Source organism: Triticum aestivum, chromosome 2B (genome assembly GCF_018294505.1).
Source record: "Triticum aestivum cultivar Chinese Spring chromosome 2B, IWGSC CS RefSeq v2.1, whole genome shotgun sequence".
In the NCBI taxonomy this organism is placed as follows: Eukaryota; Viridiplantae; Streptophyta; class Magnoliopsida; order Poales; family Poaceae; genus Triticum; species Triticum aestivum.
The window spans coordinates 490,862,102-490,881,597 of NC_057798.1; the positions used below are offsets into that span (position 1 = coordinate 490,862,102).

At 46.9% G+C, this 19,496-nt stretch overlaps 2 protein-coding genes and 1 pseudogene across 3 annotated transcripts; 2 read left to right on the plus strand and 1 right to left on the minus strand.

Moving 5' to 3' along the window:
* Window positions 1–19,496, plus strand: part of LOC123045625 (uncharacterized) — a 95,907-nt pseudogene that overhangs the window by 57,234 nt on the left and 19,177 nt on the right.
* On the minus strand, window positions 2,690–7,269 carry LOC123045627 (probable protein phosphatase 2C 41). Of its 2 annotated transcripts, none has more exons than XM_044468752.1 (6): window positions 7,067–7,269; window positions 6,706–6,921; window positions 5,891–6,133; window positions 5,529–5,805; window positions 3,317–3,471; window positions 2,690–3,142 (listed from the first exon to the last, which is right to left on the minus strand). In XM_044468752.1, exons 2-6 carry the CDS (start codon window positions 6,742–6,744, stop codon window positions 3,002–3,004), a joined length of 855 nt encoding a protein of 284 aa, XP_044324687.1. In that variant the 5' UTR covers window positions 6,745–6,921; window positions 7,067–7,269; the 3' UTR covers window positions 2,690–3,001. The 2 variants fall into 2 exon arrangements, with proteins under 2 accessions (XP_044324687.1, XP_044324688.1); XM_044468753.1 differs by having other exon boundaries at window positions 6,706–6,914; window positions 7,067–7,210.
* Window positions 14,640–19,301, plus strand: LOC123045624 (cryptochrome-1). The gene is made up of 5 exons (XM_044468750.1): window positions 14,640–15,397; window positions 16,059–16,277; window positions 16,594–17,300; window positions 17,405–18,216; window positions 18,911–19,301. The coding sequence occupies exons 1-5, from the start codon at window positions 15,049–15,051 to the stop codon at window positions 18,960–18,962; spliced, it is 2,139 nt and encodes a 712-aa protein (XP_044324685.1). The 5' UTR covers window positions 14,640–15,048; the 3' UTR covers window positions 18,963–19,301.

Sequence of the window (19,496 nt, forward strand, 5' to 3'; positions counted from 1 at the left end):
ACAAGCATTTCGCCCCCTACTCCAATGCGTTCATATGCAACCGTGAATCGAAGTCCCTCAACCATCAATGGTACACCATCCAAGAGGTCGTATCCAAGTATTGTGGGCACTTGAAGCATCTCATCGCACGGTGGCCTAGCGGTGCACTAATCACTGAGCAAGTAAGTTGATCACTAGCCGAACATGCATTGTTTTGTTGCTCGCTAGGCGAATATGCTTAGTTTTGTTGATCACTAGCCAGACATGCATTGTTTTATTGCTCACTAGCTGAATATGCTTAGTTTTGTTGATCACTAGCCGGGCATGCATTGTTTTGTTGCTCACTAGCTGGACATACTAGTTTTGTTTATCACTAGCTAGACATGCATTCTTTTGTTGCTCACTTGCCGGATATGCATAGTTTTGTCGATCGCTAGCCGGACAAGCATTATTTTGTTGCTCACTTGTCGGATATGCATAGTTTTATTGATCACTAGCTGGACATGCTTTGTTTTGTTGCTCACTTGCCGGATATGCATAGTTTTGTTGATCACTAGCCGGATATGCATTATTCTGTAGCCTTCTCGTGCTTGTTTGGTGTACAAGAAGTTGGAGAAAAAAAACTTCACCATCATGCATTGTTGGTTGAAATTGAATGGGCAACCAAAGTGGAACATTTTCATAGCCAAGATCGCTGCCCAATCCAACGAGGAAGAAACCAGTGACCCTATCGGCCCAACTCAAGAACCGCCGATGAAGGTTAGAAGATTTTTACATGAGAAGAAGTGGGAGGAGGAGAAGGCGAAGCAAGAAGGTACGGCGGCCAAGCTGACGAAGAGCTTCGAGGACATCTTGTCGAAGAAGGAGGAGGCATGCGTGAAGCGCTCGGACCTCCAGGAGGAGAAAAAGGCGGAGAGGTTCAAATTGTTGATGCAGGCGACGGACAAGAAGCTCGAGCTTGAAGAGAGGAGGACCATGATCAAAGAGAAGGTCGGGCTCGAGGAAAAGAAGGTGAAGCTCGCCGCCAATGCGGAGGACGCCAAGATGTTGACCTCGAATGTGGACTCTTTGGATGCCGACGCAAGAATGGTCGTGCAATCCGTGTGTTACCAAATGTTGCAGCGGCAAAAAGATCAGTTGGCGGCGGACGACAGTGAGGACGTGGCAGAGGCGGAGGTGGAGGCTGTTTACAGCGGCGGCGACGGCACCTTGATCGTGGAGCAGAGGGCTGGGATTGCCGGTCCGATAGGGCAAAAATTCCATGGGCTGTCGGACTGATGTTTTTTTTTGGATTCGAGCTTGTAAAAACTAAGCATACTTACCTCTTTTTGATTGTGATCGGCCATGTGATCCTGCGCGTTGTGTGAATCGAATTAAATTTAAATTTAAAATTATCCTTACCGACGGATATATACAGGATAGTATTGGGTAGCGGCACTCTGCATCTGCGTCTGCAGATACAGGAAAAAATTTATGGGTCGTTGAAGATGCGCTAAGCACCGGGCTGGAAGAAAACCCGACAAGGCTAGCTCCCATCTCTCCAGGTGCACATTAGCACTTCACCGCCCGGAGCCTATCTGGAATCCACGTGTGTACGATAGGACCTGCTAACGAGCAAGAGTTGTTGTAAATGCAACCGCTGCTTATGGTGCGGATAGATACACTTTTTTCAGAATGTCACCTACATTTCCATGTCACGAGCTTACTGGGTACATAAAAGTATGGATGATGACATCTCGATGGAAGATGAGAAGCGCTATCCACATCATAAGTTGTGCATGGATTTACATTTCGTCCGAACAATTCAGGCATAATCTGCTCTTCATGGTAGCAATCTGATCGACCTTTTTTTGTGTGTGTGTGTGGCAAACTTGAGCCCAACAAGTCGACCATGGCTTCCCTTTCTCGGTGCCCTATGAATCTCTTCGGATAGAGGAGGACGATGACGCGCGTCTTGGGCAGCCCGGTGCTCCCAAAAATCAAAAGTGTACATGGAAATTTTCGAATTCCTGAGAAGCTTTATGAATGCACTTGTCTGGCGACTGTGAAATGTTGTACGAAAAGACAGTGTGCATTGTTTTGCCGCAAATTTTCAGTGTAGGAAACAAAGAGGGCATAAAACACTGTTCACGGTTTCTTCTAGCGTGTCTATGTATACAGTTTTGCCTAAAATTTTCAGGTCCACATTTTATCAAATAGTACATGTTTGGGACTGCTCCGCTCTATCAAAATCAGCTTCACTTTGAAGCAGTTGCATATAGGAGTTGCAGCTCCACAAAGAGCAGTTTATCATATTTGGCTTCTAGGTAGATTTAGCTTCAAGAATGAGAAATTTGGTGGAAAAAATCTATCTGGCTGAATGTCGTGGGAAAAACAAAGGGGTATCCACTTACCTCCAGCGGAGCACCCCCTTAAGAGCTTCACAAAAAATAGTGAGTTGTATCCTAGATTCTAGTTTTCTTGGAATGGCATATTGAGGAGCTACCCTGTTTGGTTTGTAATTTCTAGAGCAGAGATGAATTTTAGGGAGCGGAGCAGCCCAAACAGGCCGGTACATGCTTATAAAAACTGGGAGTTATTCACATTTTATCATACCCGAAATCACAATCACCGTTTGTGATTTTGTAGAAGCAATGAGTTGCCCTTGATTTTAAACAGGAAAATCGCCCATTTTAAAATCAATTTTACCCAATTTGGGGTAAACTCCAAGTTGGAAGATGAAGACAACCCACCCAAAGAGCTCTCACAACGGAGCACCCTGAGCTTTGAATATCTGAAAAGCATTATTTACAGAAGAAGGCTATTTGGACCCACTCGCATGTACCCTGGAATCCCAAACAAAGAATTCTAGCATATTTATATATGAACTTACAATCGAGCTAACACGTCATTTACAGCCAGCATTCCAGAGAATTATTCTTTTGCATTACCACTATCCTTGTCAGGCAGGCAATGTTTTGATGTTATAATTCCTTCTGCTCTCCTCTCGGTGACAATTCTTCACGAGTTGCCTGCAACAAATTTACATCTTGAACCTAACGACCACGCATGATATATCATCTTTACTGTCTCTTTTCACTGCTTCGGCGACTAATTGCTTGGCAGCTGTTTGTGGGTCCTTGTACCTTTTCACCACATCAACGGCTTCCTGATTGTTCATTACCTGGTTGACACAAACAAGTATAAGCATATATCAACCAATGTGCTACTCCCTCTGACCCAAATTAATTGTCACAGCTTTAGTAAAACTTTGTACTAAAGCTGCGACAGTTGATTTGGATCGGTGGGAGTACTAGGTTTTATCCCAGCAATCCACTATATCTATAACAAACCACACCTTCCAAACTCCATCGCTCGCAAGGACAACTAGCTCAGCAGTGTGATCGATATCTTCAACTTTCACATCAGGCTCTGATTTCAAAAGTGATTTTAGATTCCTGTCCCCAAACGCTCTGGACACGGCCAACTGACCACAGACTCTGGGAACATCTCCTGTAAATTACAGCATCATATTTCAGGCACAAACACAAAAACATATCTAGGCAATTATAGAAAAAAGACACTAATGCATAGAGTTAACAGGCTATTATATATAAAATCATGGAGTTAACTAGAAACAAGAGTGGATGCCACGCAAGCTGCACCAGTGTACGTCCTGGCCATTTTTGTCGTTTGTATTCTACTCTGCTGCCGCATTGCTGAGGCTGGCTCAACTAAAAAACTTCTGCCCTTGATGTGAACTACACTCATTTATTACTTAATCAGTGCAATGTTTGAACAAAATTGGTGGTATCAATCAGCAACTGCTACATGGTGTACCGATGGCATTAAGATCCCATTTTTTTTCACACGATCATGTTCTACATTTCCATGGCTACCATTTACTCATTCACAACCTTTCAGCAGAAACCATGTTATCATTCTGCATCGTCACCTTTTCATTCCCAGTTTCTTTTCAACACACATTTATGCTCTTCTTAGTAGTGCAGCGAGCTCTTCTGCAACTCGGACAGCAGATTGCCAGTAAGGCAGAAAGGATAGAGCGTGAGGAAGCAAATGAGTATATTTTTGTTGGTAGCTTTGTTCAGGACTAAAAGAAAAGATAGGCGAAATGGAGTAAGCGAGTATTTAATCAGTGTCTTTGTTCAGGACTTGTTAACGTTTAGCATAGGCTAAAAAATCCTTATCCAGATAGTCGGAAGTTCTGAGTCATGTTAAGGGTCTTAAGGTTGACTACATCCTTACAAAGAAATCTCCATCATCCCTATAGTTCACTCATTCCCAATATACTATGTCTGTATCCCCTTTCAATTATTCCCACTACGTATGTCTCCCCTTTCAATACCTTGATCCTCTCCAAGCCATCCCGATGTGAATCAATGTCCACATCACAATGCGTGATACCATTAACATAAGAATTTTTGTAGCCACGGGTCAGATGCATCAAAATTACCTACTAGCTACTAATCGTAAATACAAGATAATATCAGTCACATCCTACTAAACAACTAAAGGTAATACTGTTCTGGCATTTAATGCCTCCTGCCCACAACTGTCATTCTTTTCATAAGAAGACGTTGAGGCTAAACTTGCATATTTGTATTTATAGTCATCACTAGCGAACATTCTCACGGCAAATATTGATTTTTATCAGAAGCATGCTATGGTGGTGGAAAAAGGCAACAACGATGAACATACTGATACTCTAATATATGTCAGAGCAGATATTTTGTTGGCCTTTCGTGCTAGGGCCTTGTGCCCTTGTGGAACTAACGTGAAAAATAATGCATAAGACTAGGGTTGGTGAACTATTGCCACTTTCTCAAGAATGAATTGACAAGAGTTTCAAAAAGAAATTGAATCGACAAGGATGGATTTACAAAGCTTTCTGCCTTTTGAGTTGTAACACTAGTACTTCTCATTTGTTCAGACACTTTAAGGTTAGCTAATACAGAGTAGTGCTATAATAATATTATCAAATTCAGTGAAAACCTTAAAGTGGACGGAAAATAATTGCTGCATACGTGTAATAATATTGGTTGTATTAGAATCACAATACTGAACACTTATACATCGTTTTATGTGATCCAAACGGGGCTTAGTATCCACTGGCTACAGTTGTGTATAAATTTTAAAAAGTAGAGCACTTCCAACATTTTCTGGATAATTTAAGATTAGCTAACTACTCCCTTCGTCCCACGATAGAAGATCGTTTTTCAAGCTATGTAAGCTTGAAAAACAATCTTCTATTGTGGGACGGAGGGAGTACATTACATCGCAGGTCAAAAAATTCATATAATTTAACAATAAATAATGGCAAGAATATAGCAAGCATATCACTAATCTAAGCAGTATTCAGTAGCGGATACCTTTTTCATTTTGACATCACTAAAAACTTTTCACTACTACAAAACATTTGAACTACTATTCTGAGTTTGCAGTATCCTGATATTCCAGAACAAGATTAGTAAATCAAATATCAGATGCACAACTGGACGCAAGCCTGTAACAATGATTTCAATAAAAAAATGTGAAAATAGAAGATCCACCTGGCATATTTGAAACAAAACCACCCTTATTTTCAATAGCGCCGCGCTCAGCATTCGGGTCGTGGTCAATTGACATCTGTATGGCCTCACCTCCTTTCAGAAGAACAGCTCGCGAATCCCCAACATTAGCTACCCACAACTTACTGCCGTTTATAAGGATGGCAGTTACGGCAGTGGAGCCACCTTGTCCCAAATCTGGAGTATGTGACAGAATAGCCTGGTCCGTCTTTTCATAAGCCTTTGTGATTGCTCTGTCTGGATGTGTCCAAAACTCTTCCTGAAATGACACAATAAAAATAAGATCACCAAAAATACTAGTGAATGTAACATTTTTGTATAGAAACAGATGTCAAAAAACTTGCCTCGTTCAAAATATTAGAAAACAAATTTTCCTGTAGGTATGCAGGAACAGTATCTCCTAAATGACCATCATAAATAGCAAAAAGACCAAGCTCGTTTCCTTTCACTTCAGCAAGTTCTGCGACATGAAAATCCTCCATCGGATGGTTTGTCTTTCCTCTTACAAGGCTAAACCCGTAGCTAACCTTGACTTGACCCTGACAGCCTTTCCCTTTACCAGAGGTGGCTGATGCATGCCCTGTCAACTATATTGAAACAGAACAGTCAGCAAGAGTAAATTAACAAATATAGCTTCCAGCCAATGCATTCGATGAGCTTCTAACAATTTTTAGTTAAAAAGTTTCGAGTATCAACAAATTTACTTCTGGGAATACTATAAAAAGTATCTTAGAGCAGGTGAGGTGTAGTTCTTTTTCCTTTTTGAAAGGAAACACACAGCAGGTATAGTCCAGTCAACAACTAACGAAAATCATGTCATAAGAAGATGAGGGCTAGGTTTTTTTTTTAAAAGATGAGGGCTGATGGGATTTTGTGTCCAATAAGTCAACTTTAGTCAATTAAAACATTACCACAAAGCATATGTCACCGGCAGTGAAACTTGTGCCATCTCAAAGGCAGTGCAATTCGTGAAGAAAGTACAGCTTTGCTCTCTAGGAACCACACCCTCTAAAAATATCATCGTAGGAGTACTTAATTTCCCGAATTATCACATGATATTCTGTACAGACAGCCTCACAGGAAAAATCCTACTCTATTTATACAGAAAAAAAACATGCAATTAGCAAAGAAAATACTGGTGCATGGAAACAAAGTTTACCTCTGAGCAACCGGCGCCGAAGCAGCAAAACCTGGCCATATCTCGTAAACTCCCTACCAGTTCCAACCCGTGAACTAAAACAAGATAGAGCAGCCGGAGGGAGAAGAAGAATACGAAGCCCCCGCCGCCAGCGAGACCCGTCTCGGGACACCACGGGGCTCGGCTTCGGTTACAACGGCCTCCCAAAACCGCGCCTCTTTCATGGAACTCTGCACCCTGACAGCAAGCAGAAAGATGGCGAGGGAATTCGATCACCTCAGTCAGATCCGGTGGCGTGGCCGGAAGCAGAATTAAAGAACGGCCACAGAAAAGAAGAAGGAAAAAATATCGTGGTTTTCTCCGGCGAAGCGGATCGCCTCACCGATCGATCCAGCGGCGGACGAGCTCAGAGATTCGCAGGGGAGATGGAGGAGAGCTCGAAGCTTTGAGCGATGGAGGCGAAGGAGCTGAGCTGCTCTCGCTCAGGGTCAGGAGGGGCTCCGGTTTTGGGTATTTTTTCTTTCGTCAGGTTTGCGCGTGTGGACGAAGAAGTCTATGGGAGGGGCCTTTCCGGGGGTCAACACTCAGCAGGGTACAGACGGCGGGCCCACACTGACATAGACCCGGCTCATGCACCGGATCAATCGAGCCTCACTCTCCAGCCTGAATCAACGGTGGCGATGCTTCCGTCTGAGGACCAGGTGCGCGCAGAGGGGCTTGCGTGAGGGGGGCGACAGGGGAGCAGAAATGGTCGTAAATGACGGGTCCAAGCGAGAAAGTTCAGCTCCATACGCCGACCTGTGGGCCTGGAGGAGCGGGGCCGGGTCGTCATGTGCTGATGTTCGGTGGAGGTAGGACACGGGCGCGGAAATTAAAGACTTCGGCGGAGGGAGCGGGGCGCTCCGGTTTGACTTGCCTGTCTAGGGGCCGAGACGAGACAAAACAAGCGTTTGGTTTCTCGGGGAACAGGGTCTATGGACCGGAGGCGGCCATCGGCGTGACGGGTGCGCGGCGTTGGCGCTTCGGTCCTGTGGACCGTGTTTTGATCGGCGCTGTGGGAAATTTAATTCAGCGGCAGACGCAGGCGACGACTGGGAAACTACAGTAAGTAGACCGAGAGAATAATGAGGTGCACAATTCATTGCTTGTGCTTCAGTCCGTTACCCACTATGTGTGGAAATTTTTACTCGTTTCTTCAAAATTAAAGATAAGAAGCTTTTCCACTGCAGTTCAAAATGATTTTGACCCTTTTTCAAGCAAAAGCTCGAGTGAGTTCCCCGCAAAAAAAAAAAAAAGCTCAAGTGAGTTTTTCGTAGGTTTTATGGACGGCTTTTGTTCCTCGCAGGAAAAAAAAAGAGAGAGAGGTTCTGAACCACCACCTGATTGTTTGCATTTGGGGTACATGTTGTTAACGTATAAATATATTGTCTGGTCTCTTTTATTAAATCAATTTTTTGATTGTATTGGCTAGAGCATACACTTCTACATGACATCGGAGCCAAGAATCATTTAGTTCAAGACTAGGTTGACACAACTAAGAGCATCTCCAGCCGTTCGCCCCTCCCAGGGGCTAGAAAAAGCACCGTCTCGGAACGAACCGACGATAAACTTGGGCGTGGGGGCGACCAGGTTCCCAGCCGCCCCATCCAGGTCGCCCCCAGACGCCCTTTTTGAAAAAGGAAATCAGCCAAACACGACACAAAATTCGTCCAAACTCGGCGATTTAATTGATATTAGTACAAAAACAAAAAACATAAATTAAAACTAACTAAAAACTACAGTACGCCTAGCACTACTACGCCGCCGCCCGCCTTCTGCATGCCGAGGAGCATGTAGAACCGAGTGTAGTCACCGTCGTCGTCATCGCCTCTTGTGTGCCGCCGTCGTCCCTGCTGCACCCTTGACCAGGGTCGCCAATGCGCGCGGGGGGGGGGGGGGGTGGACGGCCCGGGCGCCTCCTCGTCGTCGCTGTCGAGGATGACGATGCTGCCCTCCTCGCGTCTGCGGTGCCGAGCGGCACTGGCGCTCCATCTGCTCGCGGACATAGTCCGCCTTCGCCCACTTGAGGACGGTCTCGTCGGCGGCGGCCATGGCCTCGTGCTCCTTCTTCACAGGGAGCAAACCCGACTCGGTCTTCGGCCTGATGAGGCAGGAAGAAGAAGGAGAGGGCAACCGCCCTCGTTGATGACGAGGGCGCCGCCGCGGGTGCGGCATCTCCCGCGGCTCCAGCTTGACAGGGCGGAGCGCCGGCGAACCGGAGGAAAGAGAGACAGAGCCCGACGATGAGGGGGTCGCCGTCTCCATTCGCCGCGGCATCCAGGAACTACCGCGGCGGTGAGAGAAGGACAGGGGCGGCGGATACTCCAGGTGCGGTGTGTTACCGGTCTCGATGTGCTCGAGGACGGCTTCGAGGGTGCGGCCGGGCATGCCCCACCATTCGCGTCGCCCGTCGGAGTTGAGGCGGCCGTGGGGCAGGACGTCGTTTGTGGAGGCGACCTGGTCGGCGTAGCGACGGACGAAGTACATTGTCCACAGCGTGTGGCTGTGGGCGGCGTACCTCGGCTCGTTTCGCTTCTCCTCTAACGGCGACGACCGGATGCGCGCTATCTCGGTGCGCCACTCATCACCGGGCCGCCGCCGGCGCTCAGCCTCCATGAGCCCGGAACCCGCATGTCCGGGGGTGCCGGGTAATCGGCTTTGTAGAGAAGGTGCGCCTCATCCCCGCGCAGATGGCGGCGGCCGAAGTCGTTCGCCGCCTGGGAAGCGCTCGGCCATTGCCTATCGACGGGGGAGAGAGGGGCGTCGTAGAAGTCGGCGACGAGAAGGGGCGAGAGGGGCGTCGGTGGCGAGGGCTTGTGCGTTCACCAGCGAGGGAGGGCGACTTTTATAGTCGCGGATGAGCGGCGAGAGGGTTGCCACCGTGTGCCGCGTGGCGGGAGCGGGCGGGATGCGCGTCCCCCGTGTCTTCACTGCACCGCCCGTGAGGCATCAATGGAAGGGTGACTGGCGCGACAGTCTTGGCATTGATTCCCGCGGGAACCGAGATGATGAGGATGACAAAGACGACGAGTCGCTGACTCGGCGGGCCCATTTCATTTCGCGTCAAAAAAAATTTCTCTGACGCCCCCGGGCGCCCGCCGGGTTCGGCCTGAGTGCGCCGGCGCCAAAATCGGCCCGAGCCGGTGAAATATGGGCTTCTGGGGCGGGAGGGGCGACTGGGCCGATTTTTCGGACCGGCGACAAAAAAGCCTTTTGACGGGGGGAGGGGGGGAGGGAAGGGGCTTGTTGGGGGCGCGGCTGAAGATGTTCTAAATTGTCTAGTCTTTTTCATCATATCGACATTTTAGTTGCATTGACTAGAGCATGCATTTCTACACATGCTGACTGCCAATGCTTTGGAGGTAAGTAGAAAATGTGCCGAATATGCCTAATTAACTTTGTTCAAAGGAGAGCCCTCTGGGTGTTGTTTAAAGAGGTTAGGAAAATATTACAAAGGCTCCATCCACCGGAATACTTTAGGCGAGAAGCCGGCATAGTTGCTACGATTCTCACTCATCAGTAAGGTTGGCAGTTGTTGTCATCAGGACTCAAATCGGTATTGGTCTGGGTTTCTTTTGAGTAAACATATTTATATGCTCCATTGCATATTTTTTTTGAGACAAAAAAAAATATGCTCCATTACATGGCATGGCATGAGGTTCTTTGCCAAATTTACGAGAGGACCAGATTAAAAGAAGCCAAGAAAAAGAAAAGTCCACTTTGTCCGTCCATCCAGGCCGTGCCCGGGCTTGGGCTCCAAGCAAATGACCATCAGGCCTACGCAACAACCTGCACGCCCACCCGCCGGGCCACTTTTTTCCTCACAGTTGGGCTTCGGCCACTTCTCTATCGGGCCATGCAGCCCAATTGCGAGAGCTAATAACTTGTCTCGCAACCTGCCGATGACTATCCCAGAGGACCCCTCAAGAAAAAACTATCCCAAGAATCCCCCACAGCGGGCACGTCATGAGAGGTAGCTGTAGATGAGCACCAGGTCCACATCCGGCAAATTGCGCGCGGGGGACGCGGCCGAAGCCGTCGCGCTCGCCCGCGCCCACGAGAGACTTTGCGCGCCCACACCCCATGCCGGAGCCCACGGGGAGGCGACGGCGACGGCCCGGCGCCCCCGAGTGCAAGTGGCATCCACGCCCACACCACCAGCAAGCAGCAAGCAACAGCAGCGATCCCGTTCATAGCGCCCCAGCAAATACGCGCCACCGTGTGCGCAGTGCGCACGGACGGCGAGGCATCAGAGGGCGAGTTCTGTTTGGGCCCGCCGGAGCCGTTTAATCGGAGGTCGGGTTCTGTTTGGGCCCGCCGGGTGCGAGGAAGACGGCCGCGTGGCGTGCTGCGACCGATCGATCGTGTGGCTCTCTCATCATCCACGCCACACAGGAATATATTCGTTCTCCCGTTACAGGAACAGGATGGATGGTGCAGTGCACCCATGCACGGCATGCACCCACGACGACCCACCCATGTGAAAGGTTCCGCGGCTTTTCCGCCCCTTGGCTCAGTGCGTGTCGCTTGATCCAGATTACTCCTTTTCTACAGCACCGGCTCCAAAGGAGAAGCACCCAATGATTCATCGTGCTATCATGTGTGCAAAGTTTTTGTTCACTGTTGGAAGCTTGGTGTGTTACCAGCAGTGAGCAAAAGGCTTAAACGGGACTTTTCTATAAATTGTGCACTGAGCCAGGAGTAGTAGTAAGAGCATCTATGGCCCAACGCCCCAAACTCGTCTCAGACGCCCGGGCAAACGGTCCGGTCACTCAAATACGATCCAAACAAATGTCTTAAACGTGTCTCAAATGCCCGGGCTGACCAGCGCCCCTCGTATCCAGCCCAAAAATGAGGCGGACATGGGGCCGTCCGTCCGTCGCGTCGGACCCGACAACCCGACCCCATCTGAAAATGCACCAAATCGACCTACCGGATCCATTTGCTCTCTCCTCTCTTCTTTCTCCTCCTCTACGTCCGTCTCGCCGCTCTGCCGCCGTGTACGCTCCGCATCCGTTCCTAGCCTCTATGCCGCCAGCTTCGGCAATGCAGTCCTCTCTCTCATCCTCGCCGTCGGGGACGTCGCTGCCGGCCTGGACGCCATCGTGTTACGTCTGGTAACCCTCTGGCTCCGACTTGCGCTCTATGGGTTTGACACACTGTCTGACCAGATTTTTTGTGATTTTATTAGCGAAAACGATGAATTCCAAAACTTGGCCGAGGAGGGGCTGGCGGAATCAGAAACTTTGTGGTAGCTCATGACATTTGTGTTATTTTGCACAATATGATTGTCGGAGGATGTGGGTGATGGTGTTGCCCAAACCAATGATTTTGAATCACACAGAGAACAAGTTGAAATCCCGAAAGATTAAGATGCAGCTCAACTTATGAACTTTCTGCAGATGCATCAGAATCTTTGAAACCATCAGGTGCACACGCAGCTACTCAATGATCACAATGAAAACCAGAGACCTAATGTTTGAGTTGTGCACGTAAATAAATTTTATGTAATAATATCTATGTATTTTCGATACCAACATTTGTTATTTACATGCGACAATGTCGTGTATGATGGGCATGCATGGATTAAGAGTCCGAATTTGAGATGCGTGGATATCAGGCACAAGATATGAGGGGCCAGCAGGCATTGTTCGCGGACGCGCGCGGACGTATAGGAGGCCGGATTTGCCAAGCCGGTTGTAGATGCTCTAAGGAAGGGGGTTTGTATCCTTTGAACCAAAAGTCCAAATTAAGTTTCGTTTGCATATGCGTGTACTTTGTGACGAGGCTTTCTAATAAATCCACTTTTGAATACGTTTTGATGAGCTTTTAAAACTTCATAAATTTGAAGTGTCGAAGCTTAATAGGAATGAACGAAAAGGTTGCAAGTTTTAAAAACTAAAACTGAAAACCCGGTGTTCCCTCGTGCCAAATTCCAACAATTATGCGGATCGCAAAACAATCATGCGGTCTAGCAGGGATTGGTAGGCGCGTGCCCCTGCAAATTTCCGTTTTAGCCTGGCCGTGGGAGGCCAAATTTGCTACATCGTTGTCATCTCTCAGCTTCACGTCTTCTTTTTCTTCTCTGTTGTAATGCAAAAATGTGACATTTAGCAACGGTAGGCAAATGCTGCAATTGGCATGTACTATTCGGCCTTGCGGAAATAAATGGACTATTTAGCACGCCTCGTAAAAGAACCCAATTTCCACACCAAAGAAATTTTGAACCGATATCATATATACCGCATATATAAATATTGTAGCTTGCTATATAATTATATGCCACACACAACAAGGAACAATCTTATGCGAAGCTAGGGAAGGCAACATATCATACGCACAATTTATGGCTCTATGTACTTTCCTTGCTAGGAAAAAAAAACATGTTAAATTTCCATTCCCCTACCCAAAGGTTATCAAACAGGTTGTGAGTGTATTGCTCGAATCTTTTACAATATGCTCTGAGATTTGAGATGTTACCTCTCTTTGTGTTTACATGATGTTTTATTTATGTATAATGATCAATATATCGATTACTTCGTCACATTGTTTTGTGACGAGAACTTACTTTATTGATATAAATGTCCCTTTCTTAATTGCATCAGAAGTTGACTATGAGAAATAGACATCAGTTGGTAATCTTGTACCTAAGCATCTACCCAAGCTAGGAAATTCTCCAACTCAAAAAGAAAACTAGCAAATTTTCATTATAAAAAGTGGTTGGCAATATTTTTTCTCTCTTTTTCATTGACGATTGGGCTTACTCTATTTTTGGGTAGCCAATAATTAAGATTCAGATTTGTTGACATCCTCAGTGTCACCAAACATAACGGGACATAAGTCCATCCACCATGTGCATCCAATATGATAATGGGTTCGGTTTTCGCCCGGTTTTTCATTAATTAACTGGGCAATTCTCTTCTTCTTAATTAATCGATGAGGCAAATCTTTTGTCTCTGTTTCAAAAAAAATGATAATGGGTGGTGGAAAATGTTTTGTCTACCTCTACGACTTTTTAAAGTTCGCTAGCTTCGCAGGTGGGATGCCTTGGTGCAAATAGTATATTTTCCTTCTTTCTTCCATATCACTCACACAAAGCCACACATGTTAGATAACGTGCCGGTGCAAGGTAGGGAAAAATATAGCATGGTGGCACGTATAGGAGCCCGGAGGGCAAAATGATGCAAGCTCCTATGCCATTTGACAAAATCTAGACCCAACGAAGTGGACATGGGTCGTCACCATATATTGATATCATAGACCGCCATTGTGAAGAGCATTGCGAAGACGACAAAGAATGAGTTGTATATTTTGTTGGGGGGGGGGGGGTATTTGGCGGCCTGTAGGAAACATAGCTTATTTATACGAGATTTGAGAGAATCAATAGAAAATATAATGATATGGCATGGTTGTTTAATTTGGGAAAAATAAATTTGTATTTGTGTGGGTAATTTTTTGTCCCTCTGGCCAGTCTTGTTATCAAATGAAATTTCAAATCGATTTCACCTAAAAAACGTAACTTGCTCTCAAAAAGAAATTCAAATCAGTTTCAACTAAGAACAAAATTAGCATGCACTTCCAAAATCCTAGGGTCACATAAGCAAACCAAGTATGCCATGGTACTACCTACTTCCTCCGTACCAAAATATATATACATAAAAAATTGACACCGTCATAGCGTAAAAAAGAACGTTGTATATTTTGATAGAGTGTTAAAATGAAAAGCTTAGTATTGGGCGTGCCTGGTGGATGCCCTCGGGCCGGATGTCATCTGGAATCTTTCATGCTGAGTTGATCTTTCGAGAGGAAACAAGATGGGTACAAATACTAGGAGGAATATTATCGGGGGTGAGAGGAGAATGGGAATGGTCAGGTCACCAAGATAAATGGAGGAGCGGAAAGGTTAGATCAAATCCAGCCAAGCAATCCCGATATCCTCAACCTCCCCCTCCATTGGACCAGAAGCGCACGGCCAAGACCCGCCGCAACAACAACGCCAGGCACCAAACAAAAAAACCAATCACTCCAGAAAGTTACGCAGAAAGAAAAGAGGAGGAGAAAAAAACCACCTCCTCTGGCTCGTGCGCGTGCGCCTGCGCTCACTCCAGTCCGAGGCGAGAAAAGAAAAATCGCCTGACCCAATCCAATCCAGCGCAGCGCCACTGTTCCCGGGATTCTCGAGAGGCTGAGCTACCCGGTTCTTGGCTGACTACATGGTTTCTTCGGCGTGTTCTTGATCCGAGGAGTGGGAGGCGGGGTTTTCTTTCTTGGATAGGAGGTGGTGGTTCTTGGACAGGAGGGGATAGGGTTGTGGGTTGGCCGGCCATGTCGGTCTCGTCCTCCTCCATGTGCGGCGGGGACGCCGGGATGAAGTGCGTGGTCTGGTTCCGGAGGGACCTCAGGGTGGAGGACAACCCGGCGCTGGCGGCGGCGGCGCGCACCGCCGGCGAGGTGGTGCCGGCGTACGTGTGGTCGCCGGAGGAGGACGGCCCCTACTTCCCCGGCCGCGTGTCGCGGTGGTGGCTCAGCCAGAGCCTCAAGCACCTGGAGGCCTCGCTCCACCGCCTCGGCGCCGCCAAGCTCGTCACCCGGAGGTCGCCCGACTCCGTCGCCGCGCTGCTCCAGCTCGTCCGCGACACCGGCGCCACGCACCTCTTCTTCAACCATCTCTACGGTTTGCTTCCTTTTCGGTTCAAAATATATGCCTTGCTTGTGTTTGCTCGTGCGCGTGTTTTCTAAACAACACAAGAAATACTACTCTTGTCGGCCGACATCTCCTGTCGATGATCCAAATCTGTGGTTTATTACCGCTATTTCTCTTGAACTTCTTTAAATTTGCTAGATGAAACGAAGCAGCATCTTTTATATTTGTTGTTCTTATTTGTGAGCTTGCATCTGATTTGCTCAGGTTGAACCAGATCTATATTATACTACTACAGTAGTACTATGTTATCATGTCATATCACATCCCAATTTATTATGCTTTCCGGTGATATGGCACAACTCATGGCAAGTCAATTGGAGTAGCGAGTCCCAATTTAGCAATCTTGCGTTTACGCTTCCATACTAACTAGGTATAAACTATGAACATTTCCAGCAACTCCGTCCTTAATTGCCAACAGTTCTTGATGCCACCAACCAACCAAATCATTTTTTCTTTTCGAGGGGTACACCAACCTACCAATTCAACGAGGCAGTAACCGTATCTAGCTGTATTCTCCGTTTAGGCACTTGCACTTTCTGCTACAGTCTCAGTTAATTGCTTGTGCTGAGACTCCTCATCCATTATCTAACTCAAGAATCAGTCAATCACTGTGTCTTGGCCATCTTTTCAGACCCGATCTCGCTGGTCAGGGACCACCGTCTCAAGGAGATGATGACGGCAGAGGGCATCGTCGTGCAGTCTTTCAATGCCGACCTGCTGTATGATCCATGGGAGGTCAACGATGATGAAGGCCAGCCGTTCAACATGTTCATGCCGTTCTGGAACAGGTGCCTCAGCATGCCGTATGACCCCCCCGCGCCACTGCTGCCCCCTAAGAGAATCAACTCAGGTGCTTGCCCAACTGAAACATTATAAGTAAAATAATACTCCCTCCGATCCAAAATAAGTGTCGCAGTTTTATCCTAAGGTTGAAGGGAGTAGCAGCTCAGGAAAGTGTTACCAGTCACTTCTTAGGTTCATGAATCATGAAACTATATTTTTATAACCATAATAAGTAGACAAAGTGATAGAATATTCTGCAGAATAAAAATGTTCAACCTTCTGTGTTTAAAGCATAATGGTTTTATTCTAACAAGCACTGCACCACAAGTTGATATTGGAATGTATTCTAAAGTTGAATCACTGGCAAAATATATATTCAACAGGTGACCTATCCATGTGCCCATCAGACGATCTGATTTTTGAGGATGAGTCGGAGAGGGGAAGCAATGCCCTTCTGGCACGAGCATGGTCACCAGGCTGGCAGAACGCGGATAAGGCGCTATCTGCCTTCCTGAACGGCCCTTTGATTGACTACTCGGTGAACCGCAAGAAGGCAGACAGCGCAAACACCTCCCTCCTTTCACCTTACCTGCATTTTGGCGAGCTGAGTGTGCGCAAGGTTTTCCACCTTGTTCGAGTGAAGCAACTCGTGTGGAGCAACGAGGGCAACCACGCAGCTGAGGAGAGCTGCACTCTGTTCCTCCGATCTGTCGGTCTCCGGGAGTACTCACGGTATCTTTGCTTCAACCATCCATGCAGCCATGAGAAGCCCCTCCTTGCACACCTCAGGTTCTTCCCTTGGGTGGTCAACGAAAGCACCTTCAAATTTTGGCGCCAGGGACGGACTGGTTACCCTCTTGTTGATGCTGGCATGAGGGAGTTGTGGGCAACTGGATGGCTGCATGATCGGATACGTGTGGTAGTTTCAAGTTTTTTCGTCAAGGTCCTTCAACTACCATGGCGATGGGGGATGAAGTATTTTTGGGACACTTTACTGGATGCTGATCTTGAGAGTGATGCACTTGGTTGGCAGTACATCTCTGGCTCGCTCCCTGATAGCCGGGAGCTCGACCACATTGACAACCCTCAGGTACGTGCAATTACTAATGTCTATATAAAACGAGACAACTTGGCGATGACGAGTAGTGCTAAATACTGATGCTTTCTCATGTGAATCTTTATGAATTGTATCAGCTCGAAGGCTACAAGTTTGATCCACATGGGGAATATGTCCGACGGTGGCTTCCTGAACTTGCAAGGCTGCCAACAGAATGGATACACCACCCATGGGATGCACCTGCCTCTGTGCTGCAAGCTGCAGGAGTTGAGTTGGGCTCCAACTATCCTCTCCCCATAGTTGAGCTAGATACAGCCCAGGTCAGGCTGCAAGAAGCCCTGTCAGAAATGTGGCAGCTTGAGGCAGCATCCAGGGCCGCAATGGACACTGGAATGGAGGAAGGCCTGGGCGACTCATCGGAGGTGCCACCAATCGAATTTCCCCAAGATTTGCAGATGGAAGTCCATTGGGAACCAGCCCGGGTAGCGCCCAATGTGCTCACAACTGCACAGAGACGCCAGGATCAGATGGTGCCTACCATGACAGCTTCACTCAACAGGGTTGAAACAGAAATTTCTGCTGATTTGGGGAATAGCGTGGATAGTAGAGCAGAGGTTCCGTTCCGCATGCATTTTGAGCCACGGACTGAGAGGGAGGAAGTGATTCAAAGCACGGGCAATGCAGCTGGAACTAATGGCATTCACCACCACAATAACTTTCAGCAACCTCAGCACCGTATGAGAAATATTTTTGCGCCATCTGTGTCTGAAGCGTCAAGTAGCTGGACCGGGAGAGATGGTGGCGTGGTCCCAGTTTGGTCGCCTCCTGCAGCATCAGGCCATTCCGAAACTTATGGAGCCGATGAAGCTGATGTTTCTAGTAGGAGTTATTTGGATATGCATCCTCAGTCACACCGGATAATGAACTGGCATCAGCTATCACAGTCATTGTAAGTCACACACACGTTAGCTCATTATTCTCGATAAACTGCATTGGTGTTGCCCTTGCATTGCAATCTGTAAGTTTTTCAGGATAGTGTGAGAGATTACGTTAGTGGTACTTTATACCAGCAAAGTGTCTCACTGCAAAAAAAAAAAAAAAAGAACTCCATAAATATCTAAAAAGAATGTTTTATATGTGAAGCAGCATTAAGGGCTAAAATCACGCGTATATACCTGGAGACACTACCAATGAGTATATCAATTTTGGTATGAACCAAATGTTCTTTTAAGATGAAGAATCTAGCTGCTAGAGTGCCATACGATCTGATACAATTTCAATTCCTAAATAAGTTGAAATAGGAGGAACAACCTATTTATTTTACCTCAGTTTGCACATGTTTTTTCAGTTTATTGTGTTTGTGGAATTGGAACTGAAACCATATCTGGGATTCACGCTACAGATCGCCCACAAATATCAATTCTGCTATAGCAATGAGTTCCTCATCATTTATCTTCAGTTGTTTGGTTGTTCCTTAGCCAACTCATGTGGATGAATGCTAACTAGTAGCTATTTTTTTGAGAATGAATGCTAACTAGCTGTTCTTATACAAAAATAAAATATAGCATCGTTACATTGCCGTTTGCAACATTGATACCAACATGCATGGCTATCACTCATATACGAAGAATCTTGAATTGCAGGACAACAGGCAGGGACGTGGAGAACTCCGTGCAGCCAAATTTCATCGGTTAGAGTTTTCCGGACGCAGAGTGGAGACTCGCAGACCTGTGATGTATAGTCGGAGGAGCGTGCAAGGCAGGCGTCTTCGTGGAAGCGATAATAGCTATGTAAATCTAATCCTCTAGAACCTGCAAGGATATATGCGTTATATATAGCTTTGCTAGAGTTGGTCGAAAAAGGATGTGTATTATTGATCATCAGACAATTGAGGGTTTCCTAGTGGGGGATGCTTATATTTTTTTTGTAGGGTGTGTGTTATTATATGTCTATAGCTGCAAACTCCCCTGTGATTGGCAATCTTTGGTTACTCCTGGACGGTTTTGTGCAATCAGAATGTATATATTGACATTACCTGCTGCTGCTATCACTAACTGTGTGATGTGGATTGATGTGCTGTGTTTCTTACGGTAGGCGCGACGGCAATTTTGATAATGTGAAACGAACACGGCACCATAAGGACGTGCGATGGGCGATGAATATATACGGTGGAGAATGCACGCAGCATATGTGCGCGGACTAAGATCACGAGATGCCCCACTAAGTATT